At 43.8% G+C, this 21,192-nt stretch overlaps 3 protein-coding genes across 5 annotated transcripts in view; 2 read left to right on the top strand and 1 right to left on the bottom strand.

Moving 5' to 3' along the window:
• Swip-1 (EF-hand domain-containing protein D2 homolog Swip-1) overlaps positions 1–8,606 on the bottom strand; it is a 19,691-nt gene extending 11,085 nt beyond the window's left edge. Inside the window, exon 1 of the mRNA XM_019842057.2 lies at positions 8,050–8,606. Within this exon, the coding sequence (XP_019697616.1) occupies positions 8,050–8,219 (170 nt within the window). The 5' untranslated portion in view covers positions 8,220–8,606. The remainder of the gene's footprint in view (positions 1–8,049) is intronic.
• A 906-nt stretch (positions 8,607–9,512) lies between these two features.
• LOC105184792 (odorant receptor 94b) lies at positions 9,513–15,486 on the top strand. Its single transcript, XM_019842097.2, has 5 exons — positions 9,513–10,682; positions 12,260–12,649; positions 12,771–12,978; positions 14,648–14,803; positions 14,891–15,486. The coding sequence occupies exons 1-5, from the start codon at positions 10,321–10,323 to the stop codon at positions 14,936–14,938; spliced, it is 1,164 nt and encodes a 387-aa protein (XP_019697656.1). The 5' UTR covers positions 9,513–10,320; the 3' UTR covers positions 14,939–15,486.
• A 902-nt stretch (positions 15,487–16,388) lies between these two features.
• On the top strand, positions 16,389–21,094 carry l(2)37Cb (DEAH-box helicase 16 lethal (2) 37Cb). 3 transcript variants are annotated; one of them, XM_025298294.1, is made up of 13 exons: positions 16,389–16,519; positions 16,617–16,804; positions 16,944–17,112; positions 17,191–17,432; positions 17,534–17,736; positions 17,816–18,111; positions 18,299–18,603; positions 18,676–18,833; positions 18,968–19,241; positions 19,477–19,819; positions 19,890–19,995; positions 20,073–20,249; positions 20,359–21,094. In XM_025298294.1, exons 2-13 carry the CDS (start codon positions 16,642–16,644, stop codon positions 20,488–20,490), a joined length of 2,568 nt encoding a protein of 855 aa, XP_025154079.1. In that variant the 5' UTR covers positions 16,389–16,519; positions 16,617–16,641; the 3' UTR covers positions 20,491–21,094. The 3 variants fall into 3 exon arrangements, with proteins under 3 accessions (XP_025154079.1, XP_011141820.1, XP_019697638.1); XM_011143518.3 differs by having other exon boundaries at positions 19,384–19,819; positions 20,359–20,490; XM_019842079.2 differs by lacking the exon at positions 16,389–16,519 and having other exon boundaries at positions 16,642–16,804; positions 19,384–19,819; positions 20,359–21,093.
• The last annotated feature ends 98 nt before the right edge of the window (positions 21,095–21,192 follow it).

The following is a 21,192-nucleotide window of genomic DNA, read 5'->3' as shown; positions in this document are numbered from 1 at the left end:
TGCCTCCCCCCCTTCTCCTTAATTAATCGGCACAAAACGGTGGCACCGCGGCAGGAGATAGCCGCGCAATTATCGCGACGTGGCGACGATACGCCGGCCGCTGCGGTGAGCGCCGTTCCTGCTTTCGTTATCGCGCGATCATCGCGCGATCGTTCCACGCTCGCTCGGCCGCGAGCGCCTTCGTTTTCCGCGAGAGCGACCCGGAGGAAACCGGGTCAAGGTGACGCGCACACGGTGCTAGCTCTGGTCCCGCTCACCCTCGTATCCCAAGATCGATACGGCGGAGATGGTCCTTCGAGGAACGGCGAAGGACGTCACTGCGACGAATTGGCGGCGCGCCGAGGACGCGCGCGCGATGATTGCGCGTCTCGCCGGCGTTTCTTCCAGCCTGTCATTCGTCGGGCGATTTACGGCCCCCTGCGGAGAGGAAAAGCCCCCTCGACTTTTCCACGATGGATCAGCAGAGAAGAAACTCGCCGAGTTCGAGCGCGTTAACGCGAGATTAGAAATTTCCGCGGGAAGCGCCGCTCGCGCGACGGAGTCGTCGGCTCGTCTGAGGAATTAGACTTCGCGCACTTGATTAAAGAGCTTCGCGATCGATAGCTTTCATCGTTAATTATCGCCGCGATCGACGAGCACCGCCCGCCTCGATGCGACGCTGCGAATTAAGCGTCATTATCGCGTCGCTTACGAGCGACGAAACACACCGCGTCAGATTGCGAGCGCTCCGAGTTCGCTCCTGCTGGCGTTCGATATTTTGCCAAAATTCTTTTTTCTTTCAACAGTCGATTTAACATGCGCGTCGCGTTGAATTATATCGCGTCGACAGCTCGCACGGCGGACGATAAACGTCGCTCCGTGAGAGATGGTAGTAAGAGTTATCGTTCCACTTGTGCGGGGCGAACAAATATAAGCGCGTGTCCCGTTCCTTTCTATTCCCGACGAGTTTCCCTTATTTTTAATGGACGATTAGCATCTTTTCTCCCGCGCGAGGCGCGCGACGGACTGATTTGCAATGCGCGCGAGATCGCGAGGGAACGGCTCGCTCGCTCGCGGTTCCACGAAAGAAGGCGCCGCAGGAGTCGCGCATTGTGCGGCCATGGAAATCTTTCCTATAAACGGGAATAAGCGACGTCACCGCGTGCGTGAGACGCGTGTTCCGTCGGCGAGAGACATTGTGTGAAATGTCCACGGGACATTACTGCCTCGGAATACCGAGCACCTCGTCGTCCCACCTTCCTTCAAATTCTCTGACGCCTCGCTTACATATTCGGAACGCGCGATTTCCTCCGAGGAAAGGCCACGAAATAACGGTTCGCCGTCGGTGTCGATACGCAACGAGAGTGCCCGAGGATTCTTCGTCTGGTTTCTTTTTCTGTCAATCGAGAAAGACCGGCGGAAAAACTGGGAGGAAATGGATCGAGACTAAGGCTGGTATTCATAGTCGGATCTTATATTTAAGATCGTCTTAAGTTTATCTTCAGATGCTGTACAAATGACTTCATTGGCTACGGGATATCTGAAAGTGAACTTAAGATCTTAAATATAAGACTCGACTATGAATACCGGCCTAAGAGATATTTTACCGAAATTCTCCCACCTGTCGAGCAAAAGGTACGCGCGAAAGATAGAGGGAGACAGAGAGAGAGAGAGAGAGAGAGAGAGAGAGAGAGAGAGAGAGAGAGAGAGAGAGAGAGAGAGAGAGAAAGCGAAGTACGTTTCGATGGAAAAATATTAACCTCTTATTAATATTGAGAGTCATATCTGCCGCGGCAAGGGGGGAGGATATGGACGAAGCGTTCTCTCCGCGTCCGAATTGATTTCCCTGAATTATTCCTCACTTTCCTCGCGGAATTATCGATTCCGAGAGCGTGCATCTTGCGGCCGCGTATACGCATGCATTCACCTACTTAAGCGCGGCGAAAGGGTTAAGGTCGTCGTCTCGCTTCCAACGTTTCAGAGGAGAATCGATCGCGCGCGAACGCGCGTCGTAGTATCATTGCGACGGGGAAAGTTAAGCGCGTTCAATGGAGCCGTGGAAACCGCGACTTTCGACCTCGCGCGCGACTCGCCGCGCCGCGCCGCGCGAAACGTCGATTGGAATTTCTCGATAAGGAATACGAATGTATCTCGGTCGGTGCCGGTTTTTTGTACCTTGTCGCGCGAGATTGTATCAACACAGGCGCAATGCGTGCCAATGCGCGCTATTAACGACGACGCGCCGTGCCAGCATTAATTAAATAGCGAAAGCCGGCGAGGAGAATTAACAGAGCCGTGTTCGCACGCGAGGTATCGGCTAGATGCGCCTAGATCTCGAAACCATCCATTTTCTTTGTCCTCCTCTTCTTCTCTTTTTTTTTCTTTTCTTCACCGAGGTATTCGCGAATACGAGCGACCGCTCGGAGAAGGGGCCGACCGGTCGGCAGGGCGGATGTCGGTCCGGCCCGCCGAATTGAAATCGATTGTGGGATTCGAGCGATTAATCAGTCCTCGGTCCACGACCCCGAGAGAGCGGAGGGTCCCCGTTTTCGGGGCCTTCCCCCTTAGAAAGAGTTTCCTGCGCATTCCAGAGGAGATTCGTCGGGAACGTCGAACCCGGCGCGCCACTCTCGGGGCTCTCTCTCTCTCTCTCTCTCTCTCTCTCTCTCTCTCTCTCTCTCCCTCTCTCTCTCTCCGGCCCGGCACAGGAAATGTCGTCGGATAGATAACAACCGCAACCTACGTGAACGCATCCACGTGCGGTCCGCGCACGAACGTTATCGCGTGTCACCGGACTAAACCGCGAGGCCTGTATATATTTAGTCTGATAAACGACACAACGTCTGGACGATACGTGCGAATGGTCTCGGGTTGCCGATCAAGAAGCGAGGCCCGACTCTTATTATTCTCTCAGCGGCTCGGGTGAAAACGAGAAGGTGAGACGGCGCATTCGTATCGGATCGTCGTTAAACCGCGACGCAGAGGTCGACAGCCGTGCCTTTGTGGGCTCTTCACGGCATTCGCAGAGTCCGCGTTGTCACGAGGAATCAAGCAGCGGAACGTTGGGCGAAGTTCGTGTGTTCAGATTCGGAGTTTGCACGACTGTATGAATGATCGCGCGAAGAGAAATGACGACTTGTATGAGGAGAGTCCAGACGTGATCTGCGTATATATGGTGATCTCATGAATCTTCAGATAAAAGGCGGGCCGCTTGTAACTAGTGATAAGCACGATAATGTAGTACCTCCGAGTAACTTTCATGACTCACGGTAATTCTGGGAATAATCTTTACTAGCTGTTGTATATAGATCGTTCCAAGCAAACTCATCTAATAGGAGAGTCGCAAGAGATTTGTCTCTCAAGGCGCGGCTTAAGAACGACAAATTGTACTCAAATAAAACTGTGCTTAATTAAACTTGATACTCAAATTTCTTACGTAACATTTATGACCTAGTGAACTGCTGGATAATCGTTAACACCCCAAAAAAAGTATTCTATTTGCAAAGTGATTTTTCCCATAGTCTCGTATTCCAAGAGAGGCCTTTTAAGGAAAAGGATTCCCCTTTCGATCGAGTGATTAAAGTGAACCTTTCATCTAAAATCTATTAGATAATCTTAATTTTTTGTTTTATTCCTCTTAATCTTAGAGGAATCCTCTTGAGGCCATATATGTAAGAATAAAATCCTCTAAAATTTAGATGAGGTAAATATATAGAAAAGGGTACACCTCACTCTCACCAATTTTTTTCATTTTGAAATATGTTATAAAGGATGAAATTCTGAGTGACTTTTCCTAATACAATTATATGGGGGTTGCTTATAGTTTCTGAGATATTTGACTTTAAAGTTTTATATTTGTACGTTGAAGTATATTTGAAGTAGAGGTAAATATATAGAAAGGGGTACACCTCATCGGTTTTTTTCATTTTGAAATATGTTATAAAGGATGAAATTCGGAGTGACTTCCTGATACAACTATATGGGGGTCACTTATAGTTTCCGAGATATTTGATTTTTAAGTTTTGGAATTTTGATTATCCTGGAATTAAATTCCAGATATCATAAGCTGACGTTATTTACAGTACAATCCAAACAGTTAATCCAAACATAGTGTATACATAGAAATATAGGAAACAGTACATATAAGCGGCTCCGCCCCTCCCCCGCACCCCCTCCCCAAGAAATGCTAACCTTACCTAACTTATTGCATCTTTATATATTGTTGAGCAATGTTGAAAAGATCTCCTTAAAAGCCACAACACCTCATTATATGCAGATATTATAATAAGTTAAATCGAGCCAGGTGATAGATCTTAAGAGAACTTTTTTTAACAATGTCCAAAAATATATAAAGATGCAATAAGTTAGATTAGGTTAGTATTTGTTTGGTGCGAAGGGGTGCGAGAGAGAGGCGGAGCCCCTCTCCCGCTTATATGTACTGTTTCCTATATTTAAAGTGAATGAAAACTGCTTGTCTACTTCAAATATACTTCAACGTACAATTATAAAACTTTAAAGTCAAATATCTGAGAAACTATAAGCGGTCCCCGTATAATTGTATTAGGAGAAGTCACTCAGAATTTCATCCTTTATAACATATTTCAAAATGAAAAAATCGGTGAGGTGTACATACTCTTTTCTATATATTTACCTTAGATGATTCCGTTTGTTCTGAAATTAACCTTTTTTTGGGGTGTTGAAGTAGGCGGTGGGCAAACTTCCGCCGGAGTCCCAACGCGTTGGAGCTTGCTGAAACTCGCTGAAATTCCGTTCCTCACAGCCTCGTAACCGCGTTTCGTGCCACCTACGCGGGCCGATTAATTCGGCCATCTGCGTAGTGCGGGATTAACTTTTCTCCGCCGAAACAGCCGCGCGGTAAAAGGCTCGCGACACGGGGCTTTCGCTCTGTCGCCCGCAGCGCGCGCACGTGCGTATCCCGCGTGCGGCGATACGTCATCCGGAAGGGCCGATGATTGCCGCGCGTCCGCGTCGCGTTCTCCTCGAAGGAGTCGTCCTTGTCGCATCGCCGCGAAACCGGTTACCTTCTGCCCCCGGCCGTCGACGTGAGTCGTAGGAGTAGACGCGGGCGACATGTTTCCGCCGAAACCTCGCCTCGACCCGTCCGAGTTAACTCGTCTCACACTCGACCTTTCCGTCGCGGAGGGCCACGGTCACGTGTCTCTCCACCCTCGCCGAGTTCCACTCGAAAGTCTGTCGAAACCTCGCACGATGTACGCCGCGAAACTCGGCAGTCGGCACGGCTACATGACAATAAGAAAAAGACGCGTTCGTATTTTCGACCCGTTTCGATGATATTTCGCGCGAGGTCAATTTCGTCCAGGTAGATCCTCTCTCGATTTCGCGTTTTGCGATTCATCCATCGCGCAGCACGTGCGCGTCGAAGAACGAGCGAAGCTTCCCAGCGAGGTAAACGTGGTCACGATCGCGAAGATCGACGTCCATTCATCGGCACGGCGGTGATTTTTAAGCTTCATTATCAGAGAAACGCGTCGAGCAGAGTGTGAGAGAGAGAGAGACAGAGAGGGGGAGGATGAGGGAGAGAGAAAGAGTAGTGAATTCACGTAATTTTCCGACAAAGGTGCGCCGCCGAGAGAAGAAGAAAATTGCGAGAGCGTCGACAACGAGAGGCCAAAGAGACAGAGAAGGAGGAGCGCGAGGAGGAAGAGAGGAGCCAGGAGAAGAGGAGAGGAGAGGAGAGTCGCACGCCTCGATCATTACGAAACCGCGAACGCGGACCGTAGGATTCGTGACGTGCATTTCTTCGGGAGAGAAGAAATGCAAGCTGCACGCTGAGGGCAGACGACCTCGGGGTCCCCCGGCTCTCTCTCGCCGCGCCTGGCCCCTCGTCCATCCACGGTACCTACGCCCTTTGTGTCTCGGAGTAGGTAGGTATTTCGGAGTCAACCTGGCAGCAGGTTTGACAACGACGCGGTCGGAGAGATACAGCGTGGACGACGTTCCTCTCGGGTTGCTCGGCGAGGACCACGGTGACAACAGCGCGATGACAAAGAAGAGCAGTTTTGTAAAAAAAAAAAAAAAGAAAGATAATGCAATTCCGCAAAGGGAGGACTCGTAAATCAGCCGCATCGCCTTGGAATTCTGGGATTAGTTTCGTTTCTTTTCGAGAATCCCGACGTGGGGTTAGACCGGCGTGATCGAGAGAGTTCAGCGTCGTGATTTAAACGGCGAGCTTAAGGCACGATCAGCGTTTAGCGTTGGTACCTTTTCAGGCTGAGCCCTTGGTCGCTGGCGAGCTTGGAATTCCTCTAACGATGCGATCTCTGTTAGGTGTTCCTCTGGGCGATCTTTCTTGCCGAATCGCTCGGAACGAGATGTGTGTTTTCATTTAAAAGTCAATTCGAACGATAGAAAACATCGTTAGGTATCATCGCGAGCGTAATGAATAAACAAATAAACACACACATATACGCGACAGACACATACGTACAAGCGCACAAATGCACGGTCATGTTCTAATTATCACTTCCATCAATTGTTACCGCTGGAAATCGTTATTTAGCGTTAGGTCGCCACGGCTGGTTGCGGCCCTTAACTTTTGGACTCGCTACGCAAGTCGTCGTCGTGTTACCGTGTAATGTTTTTTTCTTTTCAGTTTACACAAGTAATCTCGCGAGTTTCGTAACGAAGTTCGTTATCGTCGCAATAAGATGCTGCGACGATTAAGCGGCGGTGATAGCGCGCGCAAGAGACTGCTCACGACGAAACCTCGAGCATGAAATTTTAAATTGAGAAAAAGGAAAAGAGCGCGAGAGAAAGAGAGAGAGAGAGAGAGAGAGAGAGAGAGAGAGAGAGGGGGTGGAGGAAAGGGTTCTTTTATCCTCGGACTGAAAATTCGCAAAGGAGATGCTGCAATGAAGACATACCACGGGGAGAAAATCCGCTGCTCTCGCAGCGACAACAACGCTCGGTGAAACGTAATCGCGCGAGCGCTGTAACGTAAATCGCGTGTAGCGAATGCGCGGCCACGGAGATCGGTATGCGGAACGCGAATCTCAAATATTTCGAGCTCGATTGGGCTTGGAAAAAATCCAGAGATTCCTGCGCGGCAATGGAAAACACGGCTAGAGGACGTGTTTGTCTCTGCCGTCGTTGCTGCAGACATTGCGAAGGAGACGACACAGAGAAGCCGTGGATGATGAAGAAAGAGCGAAACATACCGATCGCCTTGAATAAAATCCTCCCGGCTGCATAATCTGCTCTGATAGAACACAGATATTGCGTCGCTGCGGGTTCGCGCGAAAGTGACGTCACGTCTGTGCATTTTAAATCGCGCGGTGTGAGTCAGCGCGAAAATCGTTGATCGATCAATACCGTTTCGTATCGACGTCGATAAGGTCGACGAGTTCGTGCGTACGCGACATACGCGAAGATATTTCGCCGCCGTTAATGAGAGCAGGGGCCTCGCACCTGTCCTCGCGAAGAAACGTTTATCACCGTCTGATTGCACGTGCGTGCGTATTTCAGGCTGACTCGCGACGGCAAAGAAAGAAATAAACGGCGCATCGCCGCGGCGGCAGCAAGTGCGCGCCTATTAAAGTGACAACTATACGTGTGCAGTTCGGCCGTTTAAAGTCGCAGATGCGAACGCCGGCTACAAACCGGTGTTTACCTCGAGCCATATAAAGGGCAAGAAAGAGTTCGAACTTATGTTCATCCGCGCGAACTTGTGTTAGCAGGAATGACATAAGCTCGGGGAGTGTCGCGCGTGTCTGTGCCGCCGTTTGTCGTTTTCTCGATTGCTGCACTAATTTCAGCATTAATATGGACTAAGCGGTACAGAAAGGTACACAATGTACCGGTGGAAATATGCGAATATATTCTTGTTAACATCCTTCTCACCTGTCGACTTTTCCCCACATTTCGAAACGAAATGACACTTTGACGTCGGACAAGCGCTACAATAAAATCGTCATATCATTATGCGCGATATCGTCGCCGGGCTGGCCTCGACTTGTCACAGCTGACATGTTTTTTCCGATAGCGATAGCGGGCAACGATAAGTTTGGAGCGAGGAAGAACTGCGCTCACCTGTTGAAGGTCTGCTCGTACTGCTTGATCTCGCGACGCGACAACTCGTGGAACTCGGTGTAGACGTTGACAAACTTGTATTGCTTCTTCACTTCCTTGCCCTCCTCGAGCTCATTGTTGATCCTCTGTCGTCTGCTGAGCAGGTTGCTGAGCTCGGCGTCCGCGGGCATGGTCACGATATATGTCCGTCTGCGTGGATCTCGCTGCTCGACGGATGGATTCGATCCTTTTTTTCACTCGGAGCAACGACGACAACAGCGGTGTCGCGTTTAACGAACCTTGCCGGAGTGCCGCGCTCTCGGAGACGACGAGCGATTGTGCGACGCGCTGTTTATCTCCGCGATTCAACGACGATGGGCCAGAGCCGGGACTGTCAGCCGCGATGGGCGCGATCGCGGAAGGTGCGTCGTTGGCTCCGCAGGATCAGGAACGATGATCCGCACGCTGCAATGTTACCGCATGTACTGACGCGGCACTGTGCATGCGAACGACTGGTAGCTGCGCAAACGGAGAAGGGCCGTAACGGCTTGTTGACCGGCCGCGCTCCGGGCAGGCTCTGTCGCGCTGTTGATGAAAATGTCCGAAATTCCAAATTCGCTCGCGCGAATCCTGCCGACGCGATGGCCGGAATTCCATTTTCCAGAGCGATTTGCGAGCGGTCGTCGAGATTGTGCGCGCTGAGCTCGCCTTCGTAACTCTTCCCTGCGGAATGAACAATATGCCAAAGTCAGTTACAGTTTTGATATTGATATTTTCTGGCCTCTGTCGAATAACGAGACATACCATTTGAAACTGAAAGGAACTTCTAAGCTTCCAAACTGTAAAAGCTTGAAAAATAAGCGTACTTCGGGACAAACGCCTTCTGAACCGGCTACGTGTTCGATTTCTCCTGAAAGACAGTGGCGACTCGTAGCGGAGACTTCGAAATTAATAGCAATAAGGGATCTATCAGCTAAAACGGGTTTAACGGGTGAAATTTAGCAGAGACTCGAATCTTATTTACCCCGAGAGCAAATAATTTTTCTCAGAAGCATTCAGATGGCACCGCTGTGTTAAAGAGATTAACCGGGTTTATTATTCGCAAGTTTAAAGTTCTTGCATAGAGAGAGAGAGAGAGAGAGAGAGAGAGAGAGAGAGAGAGAGAGAGAGAGGGAGAGAGAGAGAGAAAGAGAGAGTAAGCCGCAATTATTTTTCCCAAACAGGCAAAGACGTAGCACGATTCAACGACAAATTGGCCGTATTTTATTTCCGAATTTTATACCACGAAGAGAGAGTTAGCTTCGTTAGTCTTAAAGTCAGATATGGAAACAAATTACACATAATTGCCATGCCGGCTGTCTTTGGAGCAGGTTGCAAGAGGATTATTTATCAATATTAAATGTAAAATAAAATGGTTACGTCTATGAACTGTTGAAGTGTCTATCAATATAAAGATTTATTACAGTTACTTACTATCTGTTGTTTTTCCTGAAGCTAAGCTATTTGAATGTATTCAGTATTACCACATACTTCTTATAGAAAACAAAATAGAGTTAAGACCTGATGTAACGGACAGAGGCACCACAATCCAAACACAGAAAATGGAAATCGAGTCAAATGTCATTTCCTGTTTTCCATTTTTGATGCTAGAGAGAGGAAAGATATTGAGAAAGGAGAAGAAAGGAAAGACGTATTTGAATAATTAAAACCTCAATGGAATATACATATACTGAACTTCACAATTCCTAACCGTTACGAATAATTACTCGGTAATTCCGCAGTACTTTGCAAATGAATAATTTCGTTCAGCCGCAGGTAATCGACGGGGTAATAATTCATTATACAGGAGAACATAATGTCGGCAAATACTAATGGTATACCTGTATTATCGGAACGATGAAACTTTTTAATGATATCAAGAGAGACAGTGGAAGAAAGAGAAAAGAAAATATATATACACAAAAGAGGAGAGGAATAGCCGAAGGAAAAATGCGTCGCGGAATTGTCGTCATCAGTATTGTTGCTCGCGGCTTCCCACGCTGCGGACCATCACGAAGTGACGCAGCGTTCGATTTTCTTGAACTCTTTTCTTGAACTCTTTTCTTGAACTTTTCTCCTATTTTTAAGCGAAGATACTCAATATTTATGATAATAATAACGATACGCACCATCAACGGCGAATAACAGAATATAAATTCTTCGGAGGAAATTCCCATGGGGGAGGACAATTATGCAAATTGTTGCTCGAGTGAGTGATCAAGACGTAGGTAGCCATCACTAGCCAGTAAGAAGATGCACATACTTCCAGTGTCGTTCGCTCTGCTCACCTATACCGGCTACTGGCGACCGGTGCATTGGCCGGTTAACTCGATTAAATATTGGATGTATAACATCTACTCCAGCTTTATGCTCACGCTGCTGCAGTCGTTCGTGTTCTACGGGCTGGTGGACACTTTCTCTTCGGCGAGTCTGCAGGAATTTGTGGACAAGTTGTACCTATTTCTCTCGGTCTTCGGTGTCTCCATCAAGCTCTTGCATCTCTTCATACGTCGGCGACGAATCATCGGTTTGGGTGATATGCTGTTGAAGGAGAACTGCATCCCACGAGATGCCGATGAAAAGCTGATTCAGCAGAAGTTCGATCGAAACGCGAGGTACGTTTGTTCGTTGAACAAAATGATAACGTAGTAACTTGGTTCGTTTCAAAGATTAGTTTCTTCTCTCTCATTCCCTCTTTGTTTAAAAATTGACCGTGTTGATCTTCTCGTCGCTTCTTGTCGCTTTTCTGATTAACGATAAGGTAGTCAGGTAATCAGATGGATGAACATAATAAAGGGTTTTTCAATAAGGGCGGGTCGATGTTGCAATGGAATAAAACTAGCTGTGTGTGAGGTATTAACGAAATTATTTTTTTATTTGAAAGGCCCATGTATGCCATTATGTGTGGAATATAACATCGTTCAAATGTTCGCCGCGGCTTCTCACGGTGGCACGGATCCGAGTGGTCCAATTTTCAATGATTCTGCCGCATAGATCCGGCTGAATTTGAACGATGGCCTGGGTTATGTTGACTTTAAGGGCATCGGTCGATTGCGGCTTATTGACATAGACCTGCGACTTCAGAAAACCCCACAAGAAAAAGTCTAGCGGTGTCAAATCGCACGATCTTGGTGACCAATTCACGTCACCTCTGCGAGAGATAACTATACCCTCAAATCGTTCATGCAGAATGTCCATCGTGGCGTCCGCTGTGTGATACGTAGCGCCGTCCTGCTGGAACCACATGTCGTCCACGTCCATATCGTTCAATTTGGGCCAAAAGAAATTGGTTATCATCGTTCTGTAGCGCTCGCCATTGACGGTGATGGCCTCACCAACGTCGTTTTCGAAAAAGTACGGACCAATGACGCCGCCGGCCCAAAATCCGCACCAAACAGTAACTTTTTGTGGATGCATTGCTACCTGGTGAGCCTCGTGTGGGTTGGCGTCGTGCCATATATGGCAATTATGCTTGTTAACATAGCCATTCATCCAAAAATGCGCTTCGTCGCTAAAGATGATTTTTCGGCCAAAATTGGGGTCCTCTTCCAAATGCTCCGAAGACAGTCAGCGAACAAACGGCGTTGTCTATGGTCATTAACTTTGAGCTCTTGAGCCAGTTTGATCTTGTACGGGTGCAGGCCCAAGTCCCGACGCAAAATTCGCCAAGTTGAAGTCTGCGAAAGGCCGAGTTCTTGTGCACAGCGAGGAATTGATTGCCTCGGGTTCTCCTGTACACTTTCACTTACAGTGGCGATGTTCTCGGCCGATCTAGAGTTCCTTTGACGTACGGGTGTTGGCTGATCGTTTACCGAACCGGTCGTCTCGAATTTGACCACCAAACGTTGGAGAGTCGACTTTGAAGGGCCACCGCGTCTGCCGTAAAATGGGCGCAACGCGCGCAACGTTTGCACTAACGAACACTCATTTTGACAATAAAGTTTTATCATTTGGACGTGCTGCTCAATCGTGTAACTTGTTATGGTGATTTGGCATCAGTGACTGAATAATAAACAACAGGTTAGACAGACGCCGCCAAAACAACATGGCCGCCACAGGCTGCCAACATCGACCCGCACCAATTGAAAAACCCTGTATATAATACATAAATATATAATACATAAATGATAAAAAATAAAACATAAATTTATAGCACTTTGCAAGCGCATTTTAGACAATTGGAATTCCGCAGAAGAATCACGATTGCTTGCGGGGTCTTGAACGAGTCCTGCGCGATGTTCGCGACCTTCGCACAGTTCTATCCGCTCCTGAAAACAAGTACCTTGCCGGTGTACAATTGGGCGCCCTTCGACCTCTCGTCAATGGCCGTCTTCCTGCCTATGCTGATCTATCAGTCATTCGCTTTATGTCTGTGCGCCAATTCCAGCGTCGCACATGAGACTCTAATTTCCGGCCTTATGATTCAAATCTGCGCTCAATTCGAGATTCTGTGCCATCGCGCTCATATATTGCCGATATTGCTGAAGCAAGCTGAGAAAGACAGCGAGTCGAAGCAGGATTTGAGAACGCGCGAGAAATTGATCGTCCGTGATTTGATACAACATCATCTTTATGTGTATAAGTGGGTATTTACCGGCAACTGAATTACTAGGAATAAAATTCCATAATTATTATCCGTTTTACGATATTATCTCGTGAAACTATGGATATAAATAATAACGGAGTATCCTCGTAATTTGTAGATTTGCGTATACGGTTAATGCGGTCTTTACGTTGATAATATTCATCCAATTCTCCATAATCTCTCTCGTTCTCTGCATGAGCGTCTACAAGATATCTCACATGACATCGTTATTCACGCTTGACTTCGCCTATATCTTTTCTTACCTGGGTGCGATGCTAATGCAAATATTCCTTTATTGCTGGTACGGAAATGAGGTAACTCTGAAGGTAGAGATAATTCATTATTTCTTTTTGCGATTTTTCATCACCGGGAGATCACAATTTTATTTCTCGAGAAACTAAAAGTTATTAAACTGTTACATTTTTAACATTTTATAATATCTTTATAATATCTTTTATTTTATTTTACATTTTACAAAATACCAAGTGTGGCGGTTAATAATTCTTAATTTTTTCTTAAAAAAACACGTTTAAATTGGGAGAAAGGTAAAAAATGGTTTATTCAAAGTATGCGCTATCGCTAGTTACACATTTTTCCCATCTCTCTGACAATTTGTGGATGCCCTCCCAGAAAGACCGTACATCTTTTGCGGTGGTCTAATCATCAAGTCATTTTTCGACATCTCCGTAATTGTTGAAATGTTTCATGGAGAGCGCGTGAGACATCGATGAAAACAAGTGGTAGTCGGAAGGGGCCAAGTCTGATGAATACGGCGCGTGGGGCAAGAGTTCCCAGCCAAGTGTAGAAATGGTGTCTTTGACCGCTTTCGCTGTGTGTGATGGGGCGTTGTCGTGCTGCAAAATTACTTTTCCGTGTCTTGTAGCCCATTCTGGTCGCTTTTCGATCAATGCATGGTTCAAATTGATCATTTGTCGACGGTAGCGAACGGTATCAACTGTTCCAACTAGTTTCAGAAGCTCAAGGTACACGACACCCTTCTGATCCCACCAAATGCACAGCATTGTCTTCTTTCCAAAGCGATTCGATCTTGCGGTCGATGTTGATGATTGTCCTGGGTCAACCCATGATTTTCTGAGTTTTGGGTTCTCGAAATATATCCATTTTTCGTTTCCAGTCACGATCCGATGTAAAAAAGGCTTTCTTTTATGCCGAGAAAGCAAAACTTCGCACTCTGGTTTTTAGCTTTTCCATCTGTCTGTAGTTCAACTGATTGGTACATATTTTCCTGCTTTCTGGATCTTTCCTATGGCATGCAGACGATGACAAATGGTTCGGCGACCAATATTTAACCTCTCTGCCATTTGTTGTTGAGTTTGCGTATCGTTTTCGTCCAACAATGCTTGCAATTCGGCATCTTGAAATCTTTTCGGTTGACCTGGGCGTTCTTTGTCTTTCAAGTCAAAATCACCACTTTTGAATCGTCTAAACCAACGCATACAAGCGTCTTGCGTTAGGATATTGTCACCGTAAGTTTCCACAAGTATACGACGGCTTTCACTCGCGTTTTTCTTTTGACTGAACAAGAAAAGCAGTACGTGCTCAGCAGTACATGCCGCAAATGCTCTTTATTTGGCTTGAAACTCGACATGTTTACCACACGAAAAAAATGACGCCAACTCAAAATCGTTTAAACATCAATGGCATTTTGAAAAGTACTGTCATAGCAACAAAATGACATAAGAAGTTAGACTGTGAACCAATCCTTGTTTCCAGCGCCATCTCTTAAAAAAATTAAGAATTATTAACCGCCACACCTGGTATTTGATTTACTGAAAATTTATTTAGTGGTAATTGTTTAATATGAATATGAATAAATAAAATCAATGATATATTGTGAGGATAAAAGTAATAACAAAAATTTCCAATAGTTTTCAATAGCAAACGTTTTCGAGATAATGTAAATCATCATCATGTAAAAGTTATATCAATGGAAAATATAAGCTATAAGTAATAATTTTAATTAATTTCTTGCAGAGTGTCGAAATTCGCAATGCTGTTTATGGCATGAACTGGACACCATTAAGAGTTCAGGTAATGAAGGATCTCACAATAATAATGATGCGTACCTCTAAACCCTTTAAAATGTCAAGCGGTTACGTGGTGACTTTAAGCATCGACTCCTTCATGAGCGTTAGTATACTTGAAATTGGATCGAGTTGAAACTGAAAATATTTTGACAAGATTGAAAATAATTTAGTTGCTTTATCTATTTTGCAGATCCTTAAAGTATCCTACTCTGCATACAATTTTCTAAAAGATTCTTAGATAGAAAAAAGAAAAATATGTATTTCTTTCGTGTTTGATAATTCATAGTTTGGTGATTTATTCACAAACATTTAATCTTTCTCGAAACTATTGAAACATTGTACGATATATGCTGCAAAATTTAATATAGCAATACGATAATCTTGAGGACGAATGAAATACCGGAAGCGCATTCGTAATTTTCTACATTTTACTACATTTCTCGTACGTATATGTATACTCGAGGTTGACGCGTGATAAAAAAGCGTAAACAATGAAAGCAACGATGTAGTAAATTGAAAATTTTATTTATGCAATTTGCTGCTTAAAATTGCAGTTAAAATGCTGGCTACGAATATGTTTACCACGAATTATGTAAAAGAGAGAAAAATTCAAACCTGTATCAATAGCAGTGATAGAAATTTAGGAATATTATTTATCTATTCGTTTTCGTTCTCTCTTTCTCTCTCTCTCTCTCTCTCTCTCTCTCTCTCTCTCTCTCTATAGTATATTTAATTGATATAATTTAAACATTATTATATTTGACGAAATAATACGAATAAATCTACTACAACGACAAAAATATATGTCTACTTTCTTACAGTATCCTTCCTTTTTTTCAATTTTTTTTCCAGCTTCATGTTAAAACGAAATTAAGCTTAATTAGGTCAAAATTAAAAAGATTTCTAAGTTGTTGAATTGTAGGAACTTGAAAAATAAATAAATGTACTTCTAAACAATCGCGCTAAATCATACCACGTGCTCGAATTGTAATGAAAGATAGTGGCGACTCGTAACGGAAGCTTCGGAACTAATAATAATAAAGGGTCTAATTACTATAACAGGTCTAAAGTGAATAATTAATAAATATTAGAAACAAAAGGATGACGATCTGTTTAAGTGAGAAAATTTTACAATATTTTGTGTTTTTTATTCATTTCTTAACAAATATCACGTATTAAATTATTCATCTTGAATGAGCAATGAAAAATGTATGAAACGATTTCTTTTACTTCAATGTTAATTGATTTGAGAGAAAATTACATAACAATCTACTATTATACAAAGTAAAAGGTAATTATAGGTAATTAAATTGTGTAGATTATATATAAGTTTTAGTATACGTAATGACCAAAATTTTTAATATTTAATAATTTTAATTTAATAATTTTAATATATGACGAATCTAGATTTATATTCGGAAATTATCATAACGAATAAATAAACTTTGTATTTATTTATATAATTGAAAATTAAGACTTTGAGTCATGACATATTTTCCGAATTAACTCATCATTATATTTTACGAAAGTCACGTCCCGTTAAATTTTAACAGCAGATTTCAACACATGCTCAAAATAAATAATCTCTTAATTTCGTATATTTTCTACTAATACTAAATTAAAGATCTATGAATTTTGGAATTAACAAAATTCAAATTTTATTTTTCTGTTCTTTTAGATTCTCAAAAATATCGAGAAGATAATCGATCCTTTAAAAAGTCGTACATCGATTTATCAGTCGTCCACTTCTGCTGCAAGCGAATGATAAGGAAGTGGATGTTGTATATGTTGGAAGCAGATTATCGAACTTTTTTTTAATGTAAAGTCGTATTTCTGTTTGTGCAAATAAATGTGTTATTTATCGCTGAATTTTTCTAATATATCGATGTTGTTTCATAACGGAAATTTTATTTTAGGTAAACTTAACCTTTACCTTTCAAAATGAGTAAATACAGGCGTGAAGTAACTTCAAGTGAGGACAGTGATAGCGAGGAAGAACGTCGCAAGAAGGATATCAAGGAAAGAGACAGTTTTGCCAGTCGTCTTAAAGCCAAAGATGAAAGCAAGATACGCAAGATTGCTATGCCGGCTGGTTCTGGAGCAGGTTTGTTACAAAAGGGCTATCTGTTAATATTAACTTAATTAATATACACAATAAAATGGTCATGTGTGAACTATTAAAGCATCTGTTAAGATAAAGATATTTATCATAGCTATTTATTACTGTTTATTATTTCCTGTAGCTGAAGCTGCAAAGAGGCTTAAGATCATTGAAACTGATACCAGAGATCATCTGGTGCCAAAACTACGTATTGAATCTCGTAGGAAATATCTGGAGAAACGTAAAGAGGACAAAGTGGCTGAACTGGAGGCTGACATTCTTGACGATGAATATCTGTTTGAAGAAGAAATGTAATTGTTTAAAGAGAAATTTAATTTTAATTTAGTTCTTAGGATGAAATAATTTATCAATTATATGTTTCATTACAGTTTAACAGAGAGAGAAAAACGTGAAAGAGCTCATAAGAAACAGTTACTGCATTTAGCAAAAGAGCATGAAAAGGCAAGAGAACTTGAACGTATCCAGCGTTATCACATGCCGCTTAGAGAAGGCAAGATAGAACCAGAGCCTGATGTAATGGATAAAGAACCACCACAATCTGAACAAAGCAAATGGGAATCGGATCAAATGTCATCTGCTGTTTTTCGCTTTGGTGCTCGAGATAGGAAGGGTATATGCTCTGAATTATTGCATCAATAATTGTTGTTCATGTAGCCTACTTTTCTATGACTTGAATTTAATCTCACAATCTTTTATTATGTTTGTGTGCAGCTCAACAAGATTATGATCTTCTCATGGAGGATGAGATAGAATTTGTTCAAGCATTACGTATGCCTGGTCATGACAAAGACAAGAAACGTGAGGCCAGTCCACCACCACATGTTAAAACTTTACAAACGATACAAGAAACGAAGAAGAGTTTACCCATTTACCCATTCAGGAATGATCTCATTCAAGCCATCAAGGATCATCAAGTGAGTAAAGTTGACTTTGGAATGTCACTCGACGAATGCTGTAGTTGAGTGTACCAGAGATGTCACATTTGAATATCAGGTTTTGATAATAGAAGGTGAAACGGGATCGGGAAAAACCACGCAGATACCACAATATCTGTACGAATCTGGATTTGCAGAGGACAATAAGATAATCGGATGCACGCAGCCGCGGCGAGTAGCTGCGATGTCGGTAGCCGCGAGAGTAGCCCACGAGATGGCCGTTAAGCTGGGAAATGAAGTCGGTTATGCTATCCGTTTCGAAGACTGTACGTCACATCGTACTCGTATTAAATACATGACCGATGGTACGCTACACCGAGAATTTCTCAGCGAACCCGACCTGGCTTCGTACAGGTACATAAGAGAAGAATTATAAATAAGAATTGTGATAAGAATAGGGAGGGAGCAAGAAATGACGATATAATTGTGCAGAATATTTATCCCATTTCTCAATTATTAAACATCGTTCATGCGCGAAAAATTTAATATGATGACAAACTGTTGTAATAATTTTCTTATTAGTTTATTATATATATTTTAGTGTAATGATCATTGATGAGGCGCATGAACGTACTTTGCACACCGACATATTATTCGGATTAGTTAAGGATATCGCGAGGTTTCGTCCTGATCTGAAGCTCCTGATCTCGTCGGCTACGTTGGACGCCACGAAGTTCAGCGAGTTCTTCGACGACGCTCCCATCTTCAGGATACCCGGTCGTCGTTTTCCTGTCGATATCTATTATACGAAAGCACCGGAAGCGGATTACATCGACGCCTGCGTAGTCTCTATTCTGCAAATTCATACAACGCAATCGCCGGGTGACATACTAGTGTTCCTGACTGGTATGTTTATAACGGGAGTGATGCTACATAATATCCAAAGCAATGTTAGGTAATATACATTTTCGTGTACAGGACAAGACGAGATCGAGACGTGCCAGGAGATGTTGCAGGAGAGAGTCAGGAGGCTTGGGAGTAAGCTAGCGGAACTTTTAATTTTGCCCGTGTACGCGAATTTACCGAGCGATATGCAAACGAAAATATTCCAGCCGACTCCACCAGGAGCAAGAAAAGTAATTTGCTTTTTCGACTATTATATAAGCGAATTTTTTGAAATATCTTTCTTTTGTACACCGAGTCCTCTTTTATTTCATTTCTTTGTTAGATCTGTTCTGATTTAAATAATCGACTCTCATTTATTCGCTAGGTTGTATTAGCGACCAATATAGCGGAAACTTCGCTAACTATAGACAACATAGTGTACGTGATAGACCCCGGATTCGCGAAGCAGAACAATTTCAATTCACGTACGGGTATGGAGAGTCTGATGGTCGTGCCGATCAGTAAAGCATCTGCAAATCAGAGAGCAGGTCGAGCTGGTCGAGTTGCTCCTGGGAAGTGCTTCCGGCTGTATACCGCCTGGGCGTATCAGCACGAACTCGAGGATAACACTGTGCCTGAAATTCAGAGAATTAATCTCGGTAAGAAGCAACTTAACAAGATTTCGTTGATTTTTCTCTCTTTTTCTCTTTCTCTTTTTCTTATAGCATTGTAACTTGGATTTTCGGGGATTGGACTTAATTCCTTTTGTTTTAATTCCAAATATTGCATTGACGTTCGTAGGTAACGCGGTGCTCACTCTGAAAGCGCTCGGTATCAATGACTTGGTGCACTTTGATTTTTTGGATCCTCCTCCGCATGAGACGTTGGTTCTAGCGTTGGAGCAGCTGTACGCGCTGGGCGCGTTGAATCATCGCGGGGAATTGACGAAACTCGGGCGTAGAATGGCCGAGTTCCCGTTGGATCCAATGATGGCGAAGATGCTGCTGGCTAGCGAGCGATATCGTTGCTCGGAAGAGGTGGCGACTATCGCGGCCATGCTCTCGGTGAACGGCGCGATCTTCTACAGGCCGAAGGACAAGATCATACACGCGGACGCTGCAAGAAAAAATTTCCATGTACCTGGCGGGGATCATCTGACTCTTCTCAACGTGTACAATCAATGGCAGCAGAGTGATTTCAGCACGCACTGGTGTTACGAGAACTTTATACAGCACAGGTACGTATGCAGAGCACACGATATTAACATTATCGTACGATACATGTCTTGTTATAACTTGTTGTTTCAGGTCCATGAAACGGGCGAGGGATGTCAGAGAACAGCTGGTAGGTCTGATGCAACGTGTCGAGATGGAATTGGTTTCAGGGATCACGGAGACAATTAACATTAGGAAGGTCTGTTAATATCATACAAAAAACCCCGATGTCATTATCAATTTCTTCGTGGAATAACGATGCGGCGTCTGTTCTAGGCTATTACAGCTGGTTATTTCTATCACGTGGCACGATTGTCCAAAGGTGGTCACTACAAGACTGCGAAGCACAATCAAACGGTTGCGATACATCCGAACAGTTCCCTGTTTCAGGAACTCCCCCGTTGGCTGCTCTATCATGAGCTTGTGTTCACTACTAAGGAGTTTATGCGTCAGGTACGATGAAAAACCCTTTACTATTTCCTGCAAGTTGGAATATACTTGCGATTCAAGATGAAGTTTGAGACGAGTCTGAAACATGCGTGTGCCTGCGTATGTCGTACAGGTGACAGAGATCGAGAGTAAATGGCTGTTGGAAGTGGCGCCCCATTATTACAAGTCTAAAGAACTAGAGGACTCGACGAACAAGAAGATGCCGAAAGTAACTGGCAGAGCGCGACCAGACGGGACTAATTAGATTATTATATTTGCGCCTAGCAACACAATTGTGCATCTCTTCTTGACAGCGACATTAAATTATATTTTTTACATATCCGTTTCTACACGGCGCACCAATAAAAAGAAAAAGAGAAAAGAAAAAAGACACGCCATTTACCTCTATTCAATTCACTCGTCGATTTGCGTTCATTCCATGCTTTCCGCTTCGCGGAACGTTGTACTTTGCAACTTAATAAAACAGCTCTTACGTTTGCAAGAAATGAAAGGAACGGGCAGTAATTATATTGTAAGAATATTCTGCGGAATATGCGTGTGTATACACGCGACACGTTTTGCCGTTTCTTTTTTCTCTGGCGAGCTCTCATACCGCAATTCTTAATCGATTCTCAATCGATTCTTAATCGACAAATAATTACGCGGTAATTCCGAGCTATTTTGCCGATGAATAATTTCGATCGGTTGCAGGTATAATCGGAGACGTAATATGCATTATACAGGAGGAACATTATGTTCGCCAGCGCTAATAATCTACCTATATCACCGGGACGAGGAAACTTTTCAATGATATTGAAACTGTGGAAGGAAAGAATAGAAAATTATATGCACGGGAATAGGAAGGAATGCACGAGGGAAAGTGTTGCGTGTTACGTAATTGTTGTTATTGGGATCTTCGCTCGTCAACTGTGCAACAAATAGTCGTTTGTTTGCTCCTCGCTGCTGG

The sequence above is a fragment of the Harpegnathos saltator genome, unplaced genomic scaffold, assembly GCF_003227715.2.
Source record: "Harpegnathos saltator strain DR-91 unplaced genomic scaffold, Hsal_v8.6 scaffold213, whole genome shotgun sequence".
Taxonomy (NCBI): Eukaryota; Metazoa; Arthropoda; class Insecta; order Hymenoptera; family Formicidae; genus Harpegnathos; species Harpegnathos saltator.
Note: the sequence above shows the minus strand (reverse complement) of the source record. Positions and strands in the feature narration are given on the sequence as shown.